This window comes from Phocoena sinus, chromosome 1 (genome assembly GCF_008692025.1).
Source record: "Phocoena sinus isolate mPhoSin1 chromosome 1, mPhoSin1.pri, whole genome shotgun sequence".
Lineage (NCBI taxonomy): Eukaryota > Metazoa > Chordata > Mammalia > Artiodactyla > Phocoenidae > Phocoena > Phocoena sinus.
In genome coordinates, this window is record NC_045763.1 from 18,344,559 (window position 1) to 18,362,265 (window position 17,707).

A 17,707-nucleotide genomic window follows, 5' to 3' on the forward strand; every position below is an offset into this window, starting at 1 on the left:
CCACCCCTCCCTCGGCCTGGGGCACCCCTTACCTCACACATGTGCAGCTGGAAGACGCGTCGCTCTCTCTGGGTGTCCTGCACCACCTCCCCGGCACTCCCTCCTGTCACCCTGGCCCGGTCCCTCTCCTTCTCCAGCCTGGCCCTAGGCCCCCAGGAAAGAGAGGCCTGAACAACTCTCACTATCCCTTCGCATGGCCCACCATCCCTACATGCTCCTGTCTGTACGGGCACACGAGAGTGAGGGGACCCTCCTCTGTGCAGCTGTGTGGTGGGGCTGGGGTACAACGGTCAACAGTGTGGATTCAGGGAATGTACAGGCTGGTGAGGGGGGGAGTCAGCCCCGTGAATCAAATCACAGCCTTGAAGAGAGCAATGGGAGAGTAAAATGGGGGATCCGACCTCATCCAGCTACTCAGGAAGTGATGCTGGAGCTGGGATCTGAAGTCAGAGGAAGCTAGGGCTGGGTGGGAGGATCAGACCACGGGACAGCCCAGAGGCAGGAGAGATCAGGGCTCATAGCGGAGACAGAGAGGGAGGTGGTTCCACGTGAGGTAAAGAGAGGCCAGACCACGCAGGGCCTGAGTCAGACCGTGTTGACGTTCTTGGTCTTTATCCCAAGAGCAATGGGAAGGAGTTGATGGTTTCTAGGCAGGGAGGGGATGGGCTCAGATAGGGCCAGATGGGATCGGGGGTAACCAGTTCTGATTTTTCTGGAAGGGATTTAGGACCATGTGGGTTAAAAGACCACAAGGTGCCTTCATTCTTCTGAGCCATGGAGCTTCCCATTTAAAGCTTAAAAAACCTTGATTCTTTTCTTTGTAGGTGAAGACGGAAAGCGCTTCCCATCCTGTAGCTAAGAGTAACCTGGGCTTTCTCCCCTAAGGATCTCAGAGTTGGTGGTTTCTCCTGTTTGTGGATGGGTGGAACTGTGTATAAATGGTTTCCTGGAAATCCCACACCCATCAGACCACCCACTTCCAGCCAGGAGAGTATTTCCAAATCTGGGGCTGGACGCATGAGACTGTGAATCCCGTGTAAAGGAGACAGCTTGTGTATAGTTTTGCTCCCAGTGGGTGCCAGCCCTGAACAAAGAAAAGAGACGTGGGATAACCTTACATCTGCATTACTTCCCCTCTCCAAGCCCCAGTCTCCTCATCTGGAAAATGGGGACCTCTATCTGTACCCAGATGAGATAAAGTATGCAAAAGACTTAGCAGACAGAAGACACTACAGTATAATATTATAGGCCCCTTTAAGCTTCAGTTTTCCCATCTGTAAACTGAGGAAGCAATGACCCAGACTGAGTTCTCAGGCCCCTTCTGGTTCTAAAGTTCTAGACCTTACTGACGTCAGACCTCTGGAATGGTGTTTATTTGCAGAATCTGTCCCTGAGACCCAGAGGGCAGTTTCTCAACCTTGGAACTAAAGACATTTTGACTAGATAATTCTTTGCTGTGGGGGGTCCTCCTATGCATTGTAAGATGTTTAGCAGCATCCCTGGCCTCTGCCCACTAGATGCCAGTAGCATCTGCCCTGTTGTGACAACCACAAATGTCTCCTGGGGGTGCAAAATCACCCCGGGTGAAAACCACTGCTCTAGAGCAGAGTTCTGCGGGGTTTGTGTATGTGTGTGTGTGTGTGTGTGTGGTTTTGTTTGTTTTTAATGGTTTAGGTTTTCCTTTAGGTTTTCCCTAAAGCTTTGTGATACCTCAAGAGGGAATCTGTGGCAGGGGCGTGGAGTTAGGTGAGGACTGACCCTGTGAACGGGCCTGGGGGTCAGGGCAGATGCTTTTTTGGGATCTGAAGATGAGCAGCAGAGAGAGGAGTGGTGGCCAGGCCTGAGCAACAATAAGCCTGGCAGCTTGCTAAGGAGACCTAGGGGGAGACTGAGGGGGCAGAGCAGCTGGGAGAGGGCAAGGGCAGCTCCCATCTACATTGTTACCATATCTGCAAAAAGTGAGAGGGACTTCCCTGGTGCTCCAGATTTAACAGACTCTGCGCTTCCACTGCAGGGGGCATGGGTTCGATCCCTGGTGGGGGAACTAAGATCCCGCATGATGCATGGCATGCACCCCCCCAATAAGTAAATAAATGGGGAGAAATGAAAAAATAAGCTAAATATTTATCAACAGGAAGTAGTTAAATAAATGATGCTATGTGCACATATAGGAATACTATGCAGCTGTTAAAAAGGATGGGGGAAATCTATATATACTGGCATGGAAAGAAGTCTGCTCCAGAGTATATGGACAAAAAGGAAGCCGCAGTATAGTACAGTGGCTAGAAATGTGGATTCTGGATTTGAATGGCAGCTCCCTCACTTACTTAATCTTATAAATCTTTCTGGGCTTCAGTTTCCCCATTTCAAATACGAGGCTAATACTGCCTAGTTCTCAGATGATTTAGTGCGCTGGAAACACTTAGTGCAGTCCCTGGTGTACGGTGAGCCCTCAATAAATGACAGGGTTATGATGGTGCTAGTGATACTGATGTAACTTGATGATTCCCTTAGATCATTTATTTTTATTTATTTATCTATCTATCTATGGCTGCTCCATGTGGCTTGTGGGATCTTAGTTCCCCGACCAGGGATTGAACCTGGCCCCCAGCAGTGAAAGCGCTGAGTCCTAACCACTGCACCGTCAGGGAATTCCCTAGATAATTTTTTTAGTGTAGCATACTTCCTATTTATTTATTTAACATTTTTTAATGCAAGGTCTAGTGGAGGTTAAAGGACAGAAGCTACTTAGCTCAGGATGAAGATAAGCTGTGAAGTATGATACATGGCCTTGTGAATTACCATAGCTCTGTCCCTCAGCCTCAGCTATGGTAATTTACAAAGATTTCCCTACGAAATGACCTGATACACCTCAGACTAACAGCTGGGAGTGCTTTCATTCCACCGCACACAACCCCACACAGAAAATGGCAAATCCCATTCCCTCCCTGTCCTCAAAGTATGACCGATGTTTCATAAACATTTCAAATGTTAGGAATATTTTTATTTTCTTTGAATGGAGTTGCAGCAGGAATGAAAAGTGCTGAAAGGCTAGTTACTAAGAAGATAGGGATAACTGGAGGAGGGGACCACAGCCACAGCCTAACACTGTTCAGGGAATGAGGAACAGGTACCAGTGGAGTGAGGAGGTAAGGGGGGAGGGAGACGGGAGAGGAAAAGAATCAAAACGAATCATGCATCTGCCAACCTGACACCTTGAACCACCTCTCCTGTGATGCCTTTTCCAACCACCCTTCCCTCCACCCCAAAACTGCCTGCCTGTTCTGCCACCTCTGTGCTGATGCCTTCATCATAGCACTGTCACTTTCTATTTTCATTATTTTGGGACCCACCTCCCTTCTTGCTTACAAACCAGTGGGATCCACTAAGGCAGGGATTGTGGTGATATTTTTTCCCTCACGACTTACTTATAAATTGGGGATAATAGCACCTTTCCCTTCCAAGATGAATAACTGATGACAGACGTAAAGAGCTTATCACAGCAGTTGGCACAAAGGAAGCTCTTAAGTAAGTATAAGTATTAGCTGCTATTATTAATAATTATTTTTAAGTGCTAATTTTGTGCTGAGTGCTCTGCTAGGCCCTTCACACACTAAAGCAATGATCTCATGACGCAGGAATCATTACTCCATTTTACAGATAAGTCACTTGTCCAAGGCACACAGCTGCTAAGTACTAGAGGATCTGAACCCAAGTCAGCCTGATGCTAGAGCCTCAGGGACAGCAGTGGTAACAAACACTGTGGCTCAGATTTGTTCCATCCCTCCTTCCCTGCCTGGTTCCCCCAGCTGGTGACAGTCACAGTGTCTTTTCTGATAGATCACGGTCAGGGACTATTTTCCAAAAGATGAAGCTGAGATCCAGAGAAGGGAGGTAATTGCCCAAGATCCCAGGCTGGTCGGGGAAATGCTAGGAGCAGAGGTCTGGGCTTTTGCCTCTGAACCCCTTGCTGTGTTATTCTGGCCCCAGTTCTGGCTCAGAAAGATGGCCAATAAGTACATGTTGAACTGCAGTGCCAGGTGCTTATATGCACTGCACTTATTTCATCTCCACATCAACCCTGCAAGGTATCGTTGGCCCCATTTTTCAGGTGAGGAAACAGCCCTGAAAATGGAACAGCCTAGATAACTGTGTCCCCTGCACAGGGCCTGGGATGCCTTCCTTAGCAGCCCCAGGTGGAGAGGGAGACCCCCTATATGAATCCCGGTGAGAATTCAACAGATACTATCAGGGCCCCTGGGCCCTTGCAGTTGCTGCCCAGACTGGTTTGGTTAAGAATGAGTTTGGAATTACACAGCAACGCATGGCTCGCTAATATCTAGCTATACCTGGAGCCCTCATAAAACGAATGTACACAGACACCTGTGCCAGGACATGTAGCTCGATCTATGTTATAGAAGCAGGAGCCAGGAGACCACTGGAAGAAGAAGGCCAGACTCAGAAGTCCTGGGTTCTAGCCCAGGTCCTATCGATCACTCACTGCGTAACCTCAGACAAGCCCCTTTCCCCATTATTACACACAGTCTTTTCTTTAAACGAAACCTTACAGGCAAGATCAATATATCAATCTGGTAAAAGCAGAGCTACTTGGGGAAGGTCAGCAAGGTAGGGCTTATTCTTTCTATTTAGTAGATGATGCCCTGAAAGGCTAAAAGGCTAAGGGCTTAGTCAAGGTCACTCAGGAAGATGAAGACCATGTGATCACACATCAAATCATAAAGAGAAAGATCACCTGCCTGCCTGTCCACACCCCTCCCTAGGCCTCTGATGAGAACAGATGGCCACGCTCATCACAGCTCCCACACCCTTCACCACAAGATCTACACCCACAGCGGGAGTGTAGATGGAGATCCTCGTTGGTGGGGAGGAGTTTCGGCCTCCTTCAGACTCAGGGAGTTCCCCATGGTGCTGGGAGCTTGAGGAACAATAAAGCTCCAGGATCTACTTCTTGGAAGGATTTTACAGCAATAATTATGGGTGGGAGCAACGATTTAGTTCCAAGGATGCTTCCCCAACAACAGGGGCAGATTAAATACATTGTGGATTATGCATACGTTGACACACAGCGCACCCGTTTAAGTGACGTTGTATAAAAATATGTAATGATGTAGAAAGATGGTCACAATGTATTTTTAAGCAAAAAACCCCCAGTATGATTATTATGATCTCGGTTTTGTAAAAACATTTCTTTATATATAGAAAAATGACTAGAAAGATGTTAATACTTTAGGCTTGGAAATGAAGGATCTTCTTCCTGGTTTTTGGTAGTTTCCCCTCCCCCCGCTTCCCCCTCCCAACCCCCGGCCTCAACAGGCCACTTGTGGGATCTTAGTTCTCCGATCGGGGATTGAACCTGGGCCCCGGCAGGGAAAGCACCGAGTCCTAACCACTGGACCGCCAGGGAACCCCCCCACCCTCCACTTTTTAAAATGATGAAGTTACAGTGTTACACACACTATGTAAAAAAACTCTAACAATAGAGAAGCACTAGATATTCCCCCACATGACCCTCCTCTTCTAGAGAGAATTAAAAATGTTTCCTCTTCTACTTCTCCATATTTTCTAAGTTTTTCATAATGAACACATATTGCTTTTGCAAAATGCAAGAGAAGCCAAAATTTTACAAAGAAGAGCAAACGGTGCCCTGAGGTACAGGGGGCCCAGCTGGGTCCTGGCAGAGGGCTGGGGCCAGGACCTGGACAGAGTTTGGCAGGCAGAGCCCGAGGGGTCCCAGCTCAGGGGCAGTTGGTTACTGGGTACCTGGGACTCCCTCTGTCTCCCTAATGTCCCAGTAGCTAGAGAGAGAAATCTGGAGTATTGTGTGTTGCACACAAGAGGCCCGGGTATGGCCTTTCATCCTCTGTGTCCAGCTAAATGTTTATAGATACTGCCTGGTGCTGCAGAAATAGGATCAACGAACGTGAATCCCAGCTCTGCCTCTGCCTAGCTGTGTGGCCTCGGGCAAGTAACTTAACCGCTCTGAACCTCTAATTCCTCCTCTGATAATTGGGATACTCATATCTCCCTCACAGGGCTGGGTGAGTGTGAGGATGGATGTCTGGCACATGGAGGTGTTGAGTAAATGGATGCTCCTTTCCATCTCTCTGCCCATGTCTGGCACCACTGAGCAGATGAGTCTCTGAGAGCAGCAGCTTGGGGTCCCTTCACAATAGCTCCCCTTTAGTCATCTCGTGGTCCAGCCCCCAGACTCCCGTCAGGCCTGGGCATAAACCAGCCCCCATAAACATTTCTAGAGAGCGAGGTGCCATGTGCTTCTGGGTGACGTGCCCTGCCTGGCAGCACTTAGGTTCTTCCCCATATCCAGCCTCCCACTGCAACAGAAACATTGCTCTCCTGGACAAACCATCCTGGCTGCAGCCACTTACATTTTGGCTTCGTAGTCCTTCCATGCCTTCTCCAGTTGCTTTTTAGAATCCTGTATTTCAGAAAGAACAATTTGCCCAAAGGGGCTCTTGGGGTCTGGAATCTACGGTACACTTTGCTACCATTAGGGGGACCCTGCACTTGCATGCTCCCCTGTGCTGCTCAGAGCCACAATCCAACCCCCCGCTGCCCACATAGCCCTGACTGCAAACCTGACCCCCCCAAAATAGACCCAACCAACCCCATTTCTCAGAGCTGAGCCCCTTCTTCCAACTGACCTCTTCCCGCAGTTGCCAGTAATCCATCTGAATTGGTAGGCTCAGGCCTAGGGTATTGGGGAGATTTTGGGGGGTCTGCCCTGAGTCCCCTCCCTTAGAAGATGGAGATCACCATGAGGAAAAGGATGGAGGATAAAGATCAGAATCCTCCCCTAACTTTGCCCCACTGTTTTCTCCTGCCTGGTACTTGCTCACCCTTTCAACAGGAAGGTACAGGTGGAGGGACATATGCACAGAGAGGCTAAGAAGTCTACCTGAGGCCACACAGCAAGCCGGAGAGACCTGGCTTATCCCTGGCCTAGTTTGCCTGGGCCTCATCCAGCAGGCTACTCACACCCTTCAGAACAGCCCCCCTGCCCCCACCCCTAAACTTCCAAGGTGCCCCAGTCTACCAGGCGAAAAAGCTGCTGGTCTGGTTTGGGTGGTTTCCGGGGCGAGGAGGAAAGCCTCTGCGGGGAGAACCTCTCAGGGGCCTTCTGGGGCAGACTTCCCAGGGAGATTATTCTGTTACTCTCTTTGAGTTCTACTTTGCCTCTAGCCAGGAGCTGCCTGCTGCAGAGAGAGCAGCCAAGCATGGGAGTCAGGAGGCCTGACTCTCACACCGGCTCCTCCACTGACCAGCTGTGTAAACTGTAAGCAGGTACCAAACTCCCTGAGCCTCAGTTTCCTCAACTGCAAAATGGGGATAACAGCACCTACAGGACCCCCGCCTCATTGGGTTGTTGTAAAGGGCCCTGGCAGACAGTAAGTCAGCCATCCTAGGCTCACCCCAGGGCCAGGTCCTCCTGTCACCCTGAGGGTCAGTAATGTGGGGTCAGCACACCCACTGTGACAGCCTCGCTTGGCTTCCGTCCTCAGCCCAGCCTTGCCTCCCCTGTCGTCTCCTGCCCACCCCTGTCTTGCTCCATCCCACCACCTCTGCACTCCCCCTGCTGCCCATGTGGAAACTCACCTGTCGCCCGTCCCTCAGCTGCCCCTTCAACAGACTGTCCAGGGGGAAAGAGACAATGTTGTTCAGGTTCTGAACCTGGAAAAAGCAGAGACCCCCATACCCCACCTTGGGTGACTGTCCATCCAGCCCCAAGGGGCTCAGGGTACGGTGAAGCAGCACAAGGCCAAGGACGGCACTGGGGTAAAGGAGGCAGGGGAGAGAAAGACGAGAAGGTGAAGGAGTACAAGGGGTGGCGGGGTCGGCCTCCTGTGGACGCTCTTCCCCTCCCCTGACTAATCCGCCTTATCACCTCACTGCTCAATCCATGGCATCCATGGTCAGCCTGTCTTTGTCCCTTTGCCAGAGGGACACCCTCACCTCTCCTCTCTGACCCTCTGAGGTCCACCTGTAGCGCCATCTGTTGTTTCTGTCTGGCTAGTTCCTCGACTCCTCTTATAATGTGGGGAACCTATTCCCTATGGTCACATGGGGTGAACACAGGAGTCAGAGCTGACCAGAGTGCCCCACCCTCCGGCTACTGTGATTGGATCAGAAACAGGCACATGACCCAAGCCAGCCAATCAGGATACCTCCTGGGACTTCTCTGCCAAAGTCATGGGAGAAAGATTGTCTTTCTTCTGTAAGGTGTGAATCTGGGCCTGCCCACTGAGCAGAGACAGAGAGAAACTCTTTAAGAGAAAGAAAAGGAGCCTAAGACCAGCTGCATACCTGGACTTCCCATTACAGGGGCCAGTGAATTCTCTTTTTAAAAATTAACCTAGGGAATTCCCTGGTGGTCCAATGGTTAGGACTCAGCGCTTTCACTGCCAGGGCTGGGTGGGCCCAGGTTCAATCCCTAGTCAGGGAACTAAGATCCCACAAGTTATGTGGCGTGGCCAAAAAAAAAAAAAAGATTGAAAGAGAGAAAAAGACATATAAAAAGAAAAAAATTAACCTAGTTTGAGTTGAATTTCTGTTATTTGGCAACTCAAAACAGCCTATCTAATATTTCAGCCCACCTTTCAAGGTACAGCTCGGGCCTCCCCTCCTCCAGGAAGCCTTTCTGACTATTTTCTCCTGTGGCCTATCCTGACCTCCCCTTTTCTGAGCCATGGCAGCCCTAGGCCTCTGACCCAAGCCACTGGGTCCTTGAGTTTGTGCCACACTGCTGGTCTTGCTTGGTGTCATTTCACATCTCAGTTCCTCGACTAGGCTGTGGCTCTCCAAGGCAGTCTGACTCTTCCCCGTGTCACCAGCCCCTGGTACACCACCCACCACTGAGGAGACGCTCAGCAAACACTAGTTTGACTGAAACAAGGGGAGGAGAGGTAAAGACAAAAGATGTCACTGATTCAGTTGAACCCAAACACTGTTAAAGGCCTCTACGTGCAGGACAGGGCGCGAGGCAGTGCTACGCAAAAAGACAAAATGATGACAGATGGCAATATTAGCTAATGTTAACTGAGCGCTACCCTGGAACAGGCACTTAACTTGCGAAATCCTCATCACCACTCTGTGAGGTGGGGACCACTGTTATCCCCATTTTACAGATGAGGCTTGGGCAGACTGAGGCACTTGCCCAGGGTCATACACCTAGTGAGCAGCAAAGCAGGGATTCAAGGCCTGAGTCTAAGCCTGAGGTGTGGGTGCTTGATCACTAAGCAAACTGCCTCGTAGAGATGATGTGGTCCCCGCCAGCCAGGAAGGGCCCTGGGTGGAACTTGAGCCACGAAAGCTGGGCCAAAAGCTATGAAGCCTAGAGGGAGACAGGCTTTCCTGGGAGGTGGTACAGCCAGGCTTGTGCTCGGATGCTGGGTTCAAATCAGCTGTGTGACCTCGGACAAGGTGCTTAACCTCGTGTCTTAGTTTCCTAGCCTGTACAGGGGTGGACAATAGTAAAAACAACCCCACAGAGCTGTGCTCCAGGATGAAATGTTAACACATGTGAAGTACTGAGAACATGCCTGCACCAGGAAAGAGCTCATGTCTTGGGGTAGCCTTGAGGCGGGGACTTGGCGGACAGGGAGGAGGCCATCTCAGGAAGGAACCTGAGGCCACTGGGCCACGTGCAGGAGCTGAGAGGCTTGCTGAGGCAAGGCACGTTCTTGCCTTTGAGGACAAAGCAGGTATGGCTGGGAAAGCAGAGGACAAAGAGGGTGAAGGAGAGGCAGTGGTGCAAAGACAGGAACCCGAGCCTGCCCTCCCTTGAGTGGGGCTCCTCCCCACTGTGAGACCCCCTCTGCTCCTGGGTGCTCACCACAGAGGAGAAGGAGGAGGGCAGGGAGGGAGGGAGAGAGGGGAGAGGAGACGCCGGCCGGAAAGAAGTCAGAGAGGAAGAAGAATGCAAATAGGAGGTCAGAACTGGGAAGGGGGACCTCCCTGGTGGTCCAGTGAGTAAGACTCTGCGCTCCCAATGCAGGGGGCCCGGGTTCCGTCCCTGGTCAGGGAACTAGATCCCACACGCACGCTGCAACTAAGAAGTCCGCATGCCGCAACTAAAGATCCTGCGTGCTGCAACTAAGACCCGGCGCAGCCAAAATAAATAAATAAATAAATATTTAAAAAAAAATAAAAGAACTGGAAAGGAACCTCAGGTCATGGGTCAGAGGTCAAGGGAGACTAGAGGTCATGGGAAACCTGAAAGAAGGGTGGAAACCAACCCTTTCCCAGTCGGGTTTTTTTTTTTTCCCCCCCCGTACGCGGGCCTCTCACTGTTGTGGCCTCTCCCGTTGAGGAGCACAGGCTCCGGACGCACAGGCTCAGCGGCCATGGCTCACGGGCCCAGCCGCTCCGCGGCATATGGGATCTTCCGGAACCGGGGCACGAACCTGTGTCCCCTGCATCGGCAGGCGGACTCTCAACCACTGCACCACCAAGGAAGCCCTCTCAGTCGGCCTTTTAAGTCACTGATTAGATTTGCCTGAGCCTGGGCTGAGGCTGAGTGAAAGAGGAGCAGGGCCTCACCAGGTTCTTGAAGAGGGCGGCCACCTCACGGGTGAACACGGCCAAGTTCAGGAAGCCAGTGGACAGCTCGTGACTGTTTTGAGACAGGTGGCTGTTGCCCAAGGACTCCACGGCCTCTCGGTACTGCTCCTCGTTCTCCACGTGCCCTGTGGAGCAGGGAGGCGCAGAGTTAGTTCCAGGCTGGAGCTGGGGAAAGGGCTGCCTTGCCAGGCTGGCACCAAGCAGGCTCACTCACCGAGGCCGGAGCTATGGATCGCCCGCACAGCCTTCTTTATTCTCTGTAGGATGGCCTGGTCTCCTTCCAGCATCTGGAAACAAATGTGGACAGAGGTTCAGGGATGCTCAGCCAGGAGGGGTGCCTGACTCTGTGATCCCACCCTCCAAACACACACATAGTTCCCTTCCTAGGGTCCCCCTGCACCCCGACGAAACATAAAACAGGCCACCCTCCCCCACCCAGACCACATGGGAAGCCACAGACCAGTCATACCACACCAGGAACGCCAGGCTTTCCTCCTCATGCGGGACAAGTAAACAGCAATTCCAAGGCACGTGGCATAGTGGGGTATACCAGGCCAGGGTCTGAATCTCGGCTCTGGCACTAACTAGTGTGTCAACCTAGATAAATCTGTTCGCCTCTCTGAGCCTAGGGTGCCTCTTCTGCAAAATGAGGATGACACTACAGAGTTGCTGAGAGAGTGATTTGACGAACACATACACGACGCTTAGCAAAATACTAGAGGAAAACATGGACATCTCTATAATCTCAAAAGACTCAGATGGGGAAAGCTTGTTCCCCAAACCCCAGGCTCAGTAAGCAGCCACGTGAGGATAAGGAGGAAGAGGCTGGGACACCATCGGTGGGAAGTGAGATGAGGACAGTAGAGGTGGACACTCAGCCCCCCCTGGAGAGAACTGCTGGGACGTCAGGCAACCCCAAATTCCAGGGGTTGCAGAACAAACAGCAGACTGTGGGGAAGCCAGAAGATGTGACAGCATCACGTGCAGGAGACACGTGCCCCGGGCGGCTCAGCCCGGATGGAAACCTCCCAGACACACCCCTCTCTCAGTGGGGTACAGAAGCTGCCAACCTCATGAAATGCATAGTTAAGTGGGAAATTATAGAATTAGGGTTGCAAAGGGCCCACAGAGCCACAGATGAGGAAACTGAGGCCAAGAGAGGGGTGGGTCTTGCCTAGAGTCAAATAGTGGGGAAGCAGCAGAGCTGGGCTTCCAGGGGGTGCCCTAGTACAGCGCTCCATCCACACACGATGGCTGCACCCTGACCCCAGCCCCCCCTATTTTGTCCAGTGACGATAATGGGATCAAAGTTTGATCGCCAAAGAGTTACTTCAATGTGGCAAGAGTTAGCAAACATTTGGAATGGTATCTGCAAAGATTCTAAACCAAACTCCCAGGAGGACAAGCACAGGGCAGTCCCTGGAGGCGATGCAGAGTGTCTTCAGACGCCCTGGGCACACGGGAAGCCTCTGGAGGGAGAGGGGTCTGGTTCTGAAGCCCAGCTCCATTGCCCAGATGTTGTGTGACTTTGGGCAAGTTGCCTATTCTTTCTGAGCTCCCTGATTAGCTATCTGTAAAATGAGGGAAATAATGCCTACCTCTCAGGGTTATTATGAGGACTGTATGTATGAGATGATTCACATAAAGGGTTTAGTTTGGTGCTGAGCACAGAGTGTGTCCTAAATGAACAGTACCTCTGATTGTCAGCAGTTGCTCCTGATGCTAAAAAGTACCCATCAAATTCTGGGTACTTTTCCTCCAGCGAATAGAAACCTAACAGTCTCTCCCCTGAGTATGACCTTGAGATACTTTCATGTTTGGGACCAGTAGAGGCCCATCCCAAAGCTGAAGAAAGAAAGTTGAGGACCTGGGGAGATTGGGGAGAGGGGGCCATAACTGACTCAGCTAAAGAACTAAGACGTTTCTATCTGAGAGACAAAGAGAAGAGGGGAGAACACGGACATGTCTGTAGCTCCCAAAGAGCTAGACAGGGAAACACGTGTTTGCCAAAGCCCTTGACTCCCACCTTGAAACTTGAAAGGGAAAGATAAGAGTTGATTAATTTAAGGAGCTAGGACTCCAAAAGACAGTGCAGGTTAAAGATATGAACAAATTCCAAAGAGGTTTAGAAAACTCCCTAGAAGGGAGGTCCATGTGCCTAGCATACAAAAGGTGCTCAATAATTGTTTATCTAAATGAATGATGGTTTGCAAAGCCCTGGGACACAGACCTGAGAGGTCTATGTCCATGCTCTAGATACCCTTTGGGGAGTCTTCCTATCCCATGACACCCGTTCTCTGAAAACCCCTCTACAGTTGGGCCCTTGCTGCCTGGTTCCCCAAACACCTAGCCAGAGTTGACTGGGCCAGGGTTGACACCTGACCTAAGCTGGGCCAATCAGATTCTCTTTCCAAGGAATTTGGAATCGGGCTCTGGAAAGCTAGCTAATTGATTGGAAGTGTTTAAGCAAAGGGAAAAGAACAAAGTAGATGTGTAGAAAGAAGCAAATGAGACCCATGCTGCCACAGAGTAGCGCAAGAGAAGAGCTGCCCTGGTGTCTGGCAACTTTTCAGATCCTTCACCCTCAGAGGCCCTTCCATACTTCCTGTCCTTGGGCCTCCATGAAATACCCCTGAACCTAGCAAACAAATTCCTTTACTGCTTAAGCTAGTTTGAGAGGATCTCTCTTCCCTGCAGTGTAGCAGAGGCTGCAGGTTGGCTCCCAATCCATTCTTTCTTCCTCCTTAGCAATCAGGACTCTGACTTTTCAGATGGCCACTTGGCCACTCACAATAAAGACTACATTTCTGGGGCTTCCCTGGTGGCGCAGTGGTTAAGAATCCGCCTGCCAATGCAGGAGACACAGGTTCGAGCCCTGGGCCGGGAAGATCCCACATGCTGCAGAGCAACTAAGCCCGTGCGCCACAGCTACTCAGCTTGTGCTCTAGAGCCTGCAAGCCACAGCTACTGAGTCCATGTGCCACAACTACTGAAGCCCGTGCACCTAGAGCCCATGCTCCGCGGCAAGAGAAGCAGCTGCAATGAGAAGACCGCGCACCACAACAAAGAGTAGCCCCGGCTCGCTGCAACTAGAGAAAGCCCGCGCGCAGCAATTAAGACCCAACACAGCCAAAAAAAGAGAGACTACATTTCCCAGCCTAACTTGCAGCTAAATGTGGTCATGTGACAGTTCTAACCAATGGTATGTAATGGATATATCATTTGTTAGCTTCCAGAAAGTAGTTTTGAAAGGAAGGGAGGGGACTTTCCTGGTGGTGCAGTGGTTGAGAGTCCGCCTGCCAGTGCAGGGGACGCGGGCTCGAGCCCTGGTCCAGGAGGATCCCGTGTGCAGCGGAACAACTGAGCCCGTGCACCACAGCTGCTGAGTTTGCCTCTGGAGCCCGCGAGCCACAACTACTGAAGCCCGTACTCTGCAACGAGAGGCCACCACAATGAGAGGCCCGCACGCAGCAACGAGGACCCAATGCAGCTAAAGATAAATAAATAAAATAAATGATTTATAAAAAAAAAAAAGGAAGGGAGGGATTACACACCTATTAGGATGACCAAAACCCAAAACACTGACAACACCAAATGCTGGTGAAGATGTGGAACAACAGGAACTCTCATACATTGCTGGTGGGAATGCAAAAGGGCACAGCCACTTTGGAATCCAGTTTTGCAGTTTCCTACAAAACTAAACATACATTTACCATATGATCCAGCAACTGCTCTCCTTGGTATTTACCAAATGAGTTGAAACTTATTTCCACATAAAGACTTACACATGGATTGTTTGTAGCAACTTTATTCATAACTGCCCAAACTTGGAAGACAATGTACTATTACTTAGTGCTAAAATGAAGTGAGCTATCAAGCCACAAAAGACATGAAGGAAACTGAAATGCATATTACTAAGTGAAAGAAGCCAATCTGAAAAGGCTACAGACTGTAGGATTCCAACTATATGACATTCTAGAAAAGGCAAAACGATGGAAACTAAAAAATCAGTGGTTGCCAGGAGTTGGGGGAAGGGAGGGATGAATAAGTGGAGCACAAAGGAGTTTTAGGCAGTGAAACTATTCTGTATGATACCAGGATAGTGGATACATGTCACTATACAGTTGTCAAAACTCATAGAATGTATAACACCAAGAGTGAACCTTAAGGGACTTCCCTGGTGGAGCAGTGGTTAAGAATCTGCCTGCCAATGCAGGGGACACGGGTTCAATCCCTGGTCCAGGAAGATCCCACATGCCGTGGAGCCACTAAGTCCGTGTGCCACAGCTACTGAGCCTGCGAGCCACATCTACTGAGCCCATGTGCCACAACTACTGAAGCCCGTGTGCCTAGAACCTGTGCTCTGCAACAAGTGAAGCCACCACAATGAGAGGCTGGCGCACTGCAATGAAGAGTAGCCCCTGCTTGCCGCAAATAGAGAAAGCAACGAAGACCCAATGCAGCCAAAAATAAATAAATTAATTAATTAAAAAAAAAAAAAAAAAAAGAGTGAACCTTAATGTAAACTATGGACTTTGGGTGATAATGATGTGTCAGTGTAGGTTCACTGATTTTAACAAATGTACCATGCTGGTGTGGGATGGTAATTGTAGGGGAGGCTGTGCCTGTGTAGGGCCAGGGGTGTTTGGGAACTCTCTATACTTTCCACTCAATTTTGCTGTGAACCTAAAACTGCTCCAAAAATAAAGAAAAAAAATTAATAAAGAAAAGAAAGAAAAGGCAGGGAGGGGTGTCCTGTCATACTTTTCTCCTATCTAGAATGCATTTGTGAGGTCTAGAGCTCAGGCAGCCGTCTTGGACCATGAGGTAGAAGCCACACGTTATGGATGGTGGAGCAGCAAAGTAGTAGCCTTGTCCCTGGTGACTGTGGAGCCACCCTATCAACTTTGGACTACTTATCTATAGGCGTCTTTTACATGAAAGAAAAGTAAATGTCTATCTTATTTGAGCCACTGTTATGCTAGGTATTCTGTCACTTGTAGCTGAACCTAGCTCTTACTGGTACAAGCAGGCAAGTCATCCTAATCACCCACAAACTGTCCCTTGATGCCCTTGTCAGAAATGTATCAGGAAATGGCTTCCTGGCTAGATACCATTCCTGCCCCTACTGCTCTTAGCAACCAAGGTTCACACAGCTATTCATTCATTCATTCAACTAGTTATTGAGTGCCTGCTATGTGTTCACATCCTGCATAAGAGACACAATCTCAGCTCTTAGGGACACCACCATCTAAGGGAAGAGCAAGACAAGTAAATAGATATTTATAATGCAATGTGATTAGGGTTATAATGGAAGATGGACAAGGTACCTCAGAGCCCAGGGAAAGCAGAGCTGTGTCTGCTTAGGAGGAACAGGGAAAGCTTTAAGCTGTGGTGCTTGGCTGTGAGCACTGGACTAAGAGGCTGCGCTGTGACGTCGTGTGGGGGAGTACTAGGTATAAATGGTAGAAATGCTAGAGGAGGGAGGCTCGCTCTGGGAAGGATGGGCAAGGAGAGGATCATTCATTCATTTCAACAAGCATCTCCTGGTGCCTATTTTATGGCCCCTTCCTTCAAAAGGCTCACAGACATATAAACACAAAGTGTCCGAAGGGGAAACAAAGAGGGGGGAATTCTAATCACCCTTTTCTCAAGAAAATATTTGAAAATCATTCGAACTGGGGTATAAATGACTGATAACACCTACCCTCTATGATACAATGGGGCAAAAATTTAAGCTAAAGAAATACCGTTTTAAGGAGAAAATTCAGACCAAAGCCTGGGGATGGGAAGGGATTTGGAGAAAGGCACAGAGGTTTTTAGAACTCCAGTAATGAGGCAACCACAGCACGATGAGTCCCAAGCTACGATTCTAGCCCCAGTCTCCCAAAAACTATCTCCCTGGGTGATAGTAGTCCAGCCAGATCTCTAAACCTCCCCTTCTTTAAAATGGGAGGAAGATAATATCACATGGGGAAAAAAATCCATTCTCCACTTAACTCACAGAGTTACTGTGAGGCTTAGATGAGATCACAGACATAACAGCATGGTGCCAAGGCTTGGGGCATTTGGAAAACATGAGTATGATTTTTACTGTGATTTGTTTTCTGCCTCTGTATGAGATCAGCCCTCTTTCCTCGTGCCTGTGACTGGATAGGTTAACAAAACCCCAAAATCAGCCTCTGGACTCAGGGAGTCCTTTTAATCCCCAGTAGTCAATGATTCTCAAAGTAGGGTCAGCAGCAACAGCTTCACCTGGGAACGTGTTAGAAATGCAGATTCTTCAGCTGAATCAGAAAATCTGGAGGTGGGGCCCAGCGATTTGTGTTTCAACGAGCCCTCCGGGTGATTGCGATGCATGCTCCAGTTTGGGGATCACTGGTCTAATTCCACCTTTCAGAGATGCAGTAACTCATCATTGCTAAAAGTATGAGGCTGGCCCCAAACTACCTGGTTTTGAATTCTAGCTCCATTTTGGTTATTTGCTATGTGACCTCTCTGTGCCTCAATTTCCATTCACGAAATGAGGATGATAATAGTTTCTACTATATAGGGTTGTTGGGGAGACTAAATGAACTCACATAGGTAAAGTGCTTAGAACATTATTATTTGATTGCTAATGATGTTATCCATTGCAAAATTAAATGGAATTTGATTTAGGAATTTCTCAACTTTCCTTGAGCTAATTAAAGATACCTCCCCCGACCCCCATGACCCTGCTCAGCAAGATGTGGGAACCACAGGTACAGAGCAACTGCAGTGAAACCTCTGTCACTGGGCAGACACAGAATGCAAGATGTTACATGTCCTGAGTGCCTGAGTAAGGGCTCTGGGCCAGACTCTTACTTGTCACCCTCCCAGCCACCATTTGAGACAGGCATCACCATCTGCATTTTTATAGATGAAGCTGTCAGGGGAAGGAATATGTCCAAGTATGTCCAGGTCACATAATGCTGAACAGTGGCAGAGTCATAACTTAGACCCAGGTCTGGTCAAATCCAGGGCCAATGTTCTTTCCATAACACCAAGCTGCCCCACAGAGGTTAAGGGACACGGCTTCTTTGACCCTGGGACTGGATCTGCCTCTGAGCGTGAATTGCAGCTCCAC

The 17,707-nt window shown here is 49.7% G+C and overlaps 1 protein-coding gene across 3 annotated transcripts in view; it reads right to left on the reverse strand.

Annotated features, from left to right (window-relative positions):
- Nucleotides 1–17,707, reverse strand: part of ASAP3 (ArfGAP with SH3 domain, ankyrin repeat and PH domain 3) — a 46,724-nt gene that overhangs the window by 11,348 nt on the left and 17,669 nt on the right. For all 3 annotated transcript variants that reach the window (XM_032622341.1, XM_032622348.1, XM_032622337.1), the window contains exons 2-6: nt 10,814–10,886; nt 10,579–10,724; nt 7,636–7,710; nt 6,408–6,457; nt 33–144 (exon numbers count right to left, since the gene is read on the reverse strand). In XM_032622341.1, the coding sequence (XP_032478232.1) occupies nt 33–144; nt 6,408–6,457; nt 7,636–7,710; nt 10,579–10,724; nt 10,814–10,886 (456 nt within the window). The remainder of the gene's footprint in view (nt 1–32; nt 145–6,407; nt 6,458–7,635; nt 7,711–10,578; nt 10,725–10,813; nt 10,887–17,707) is intronic.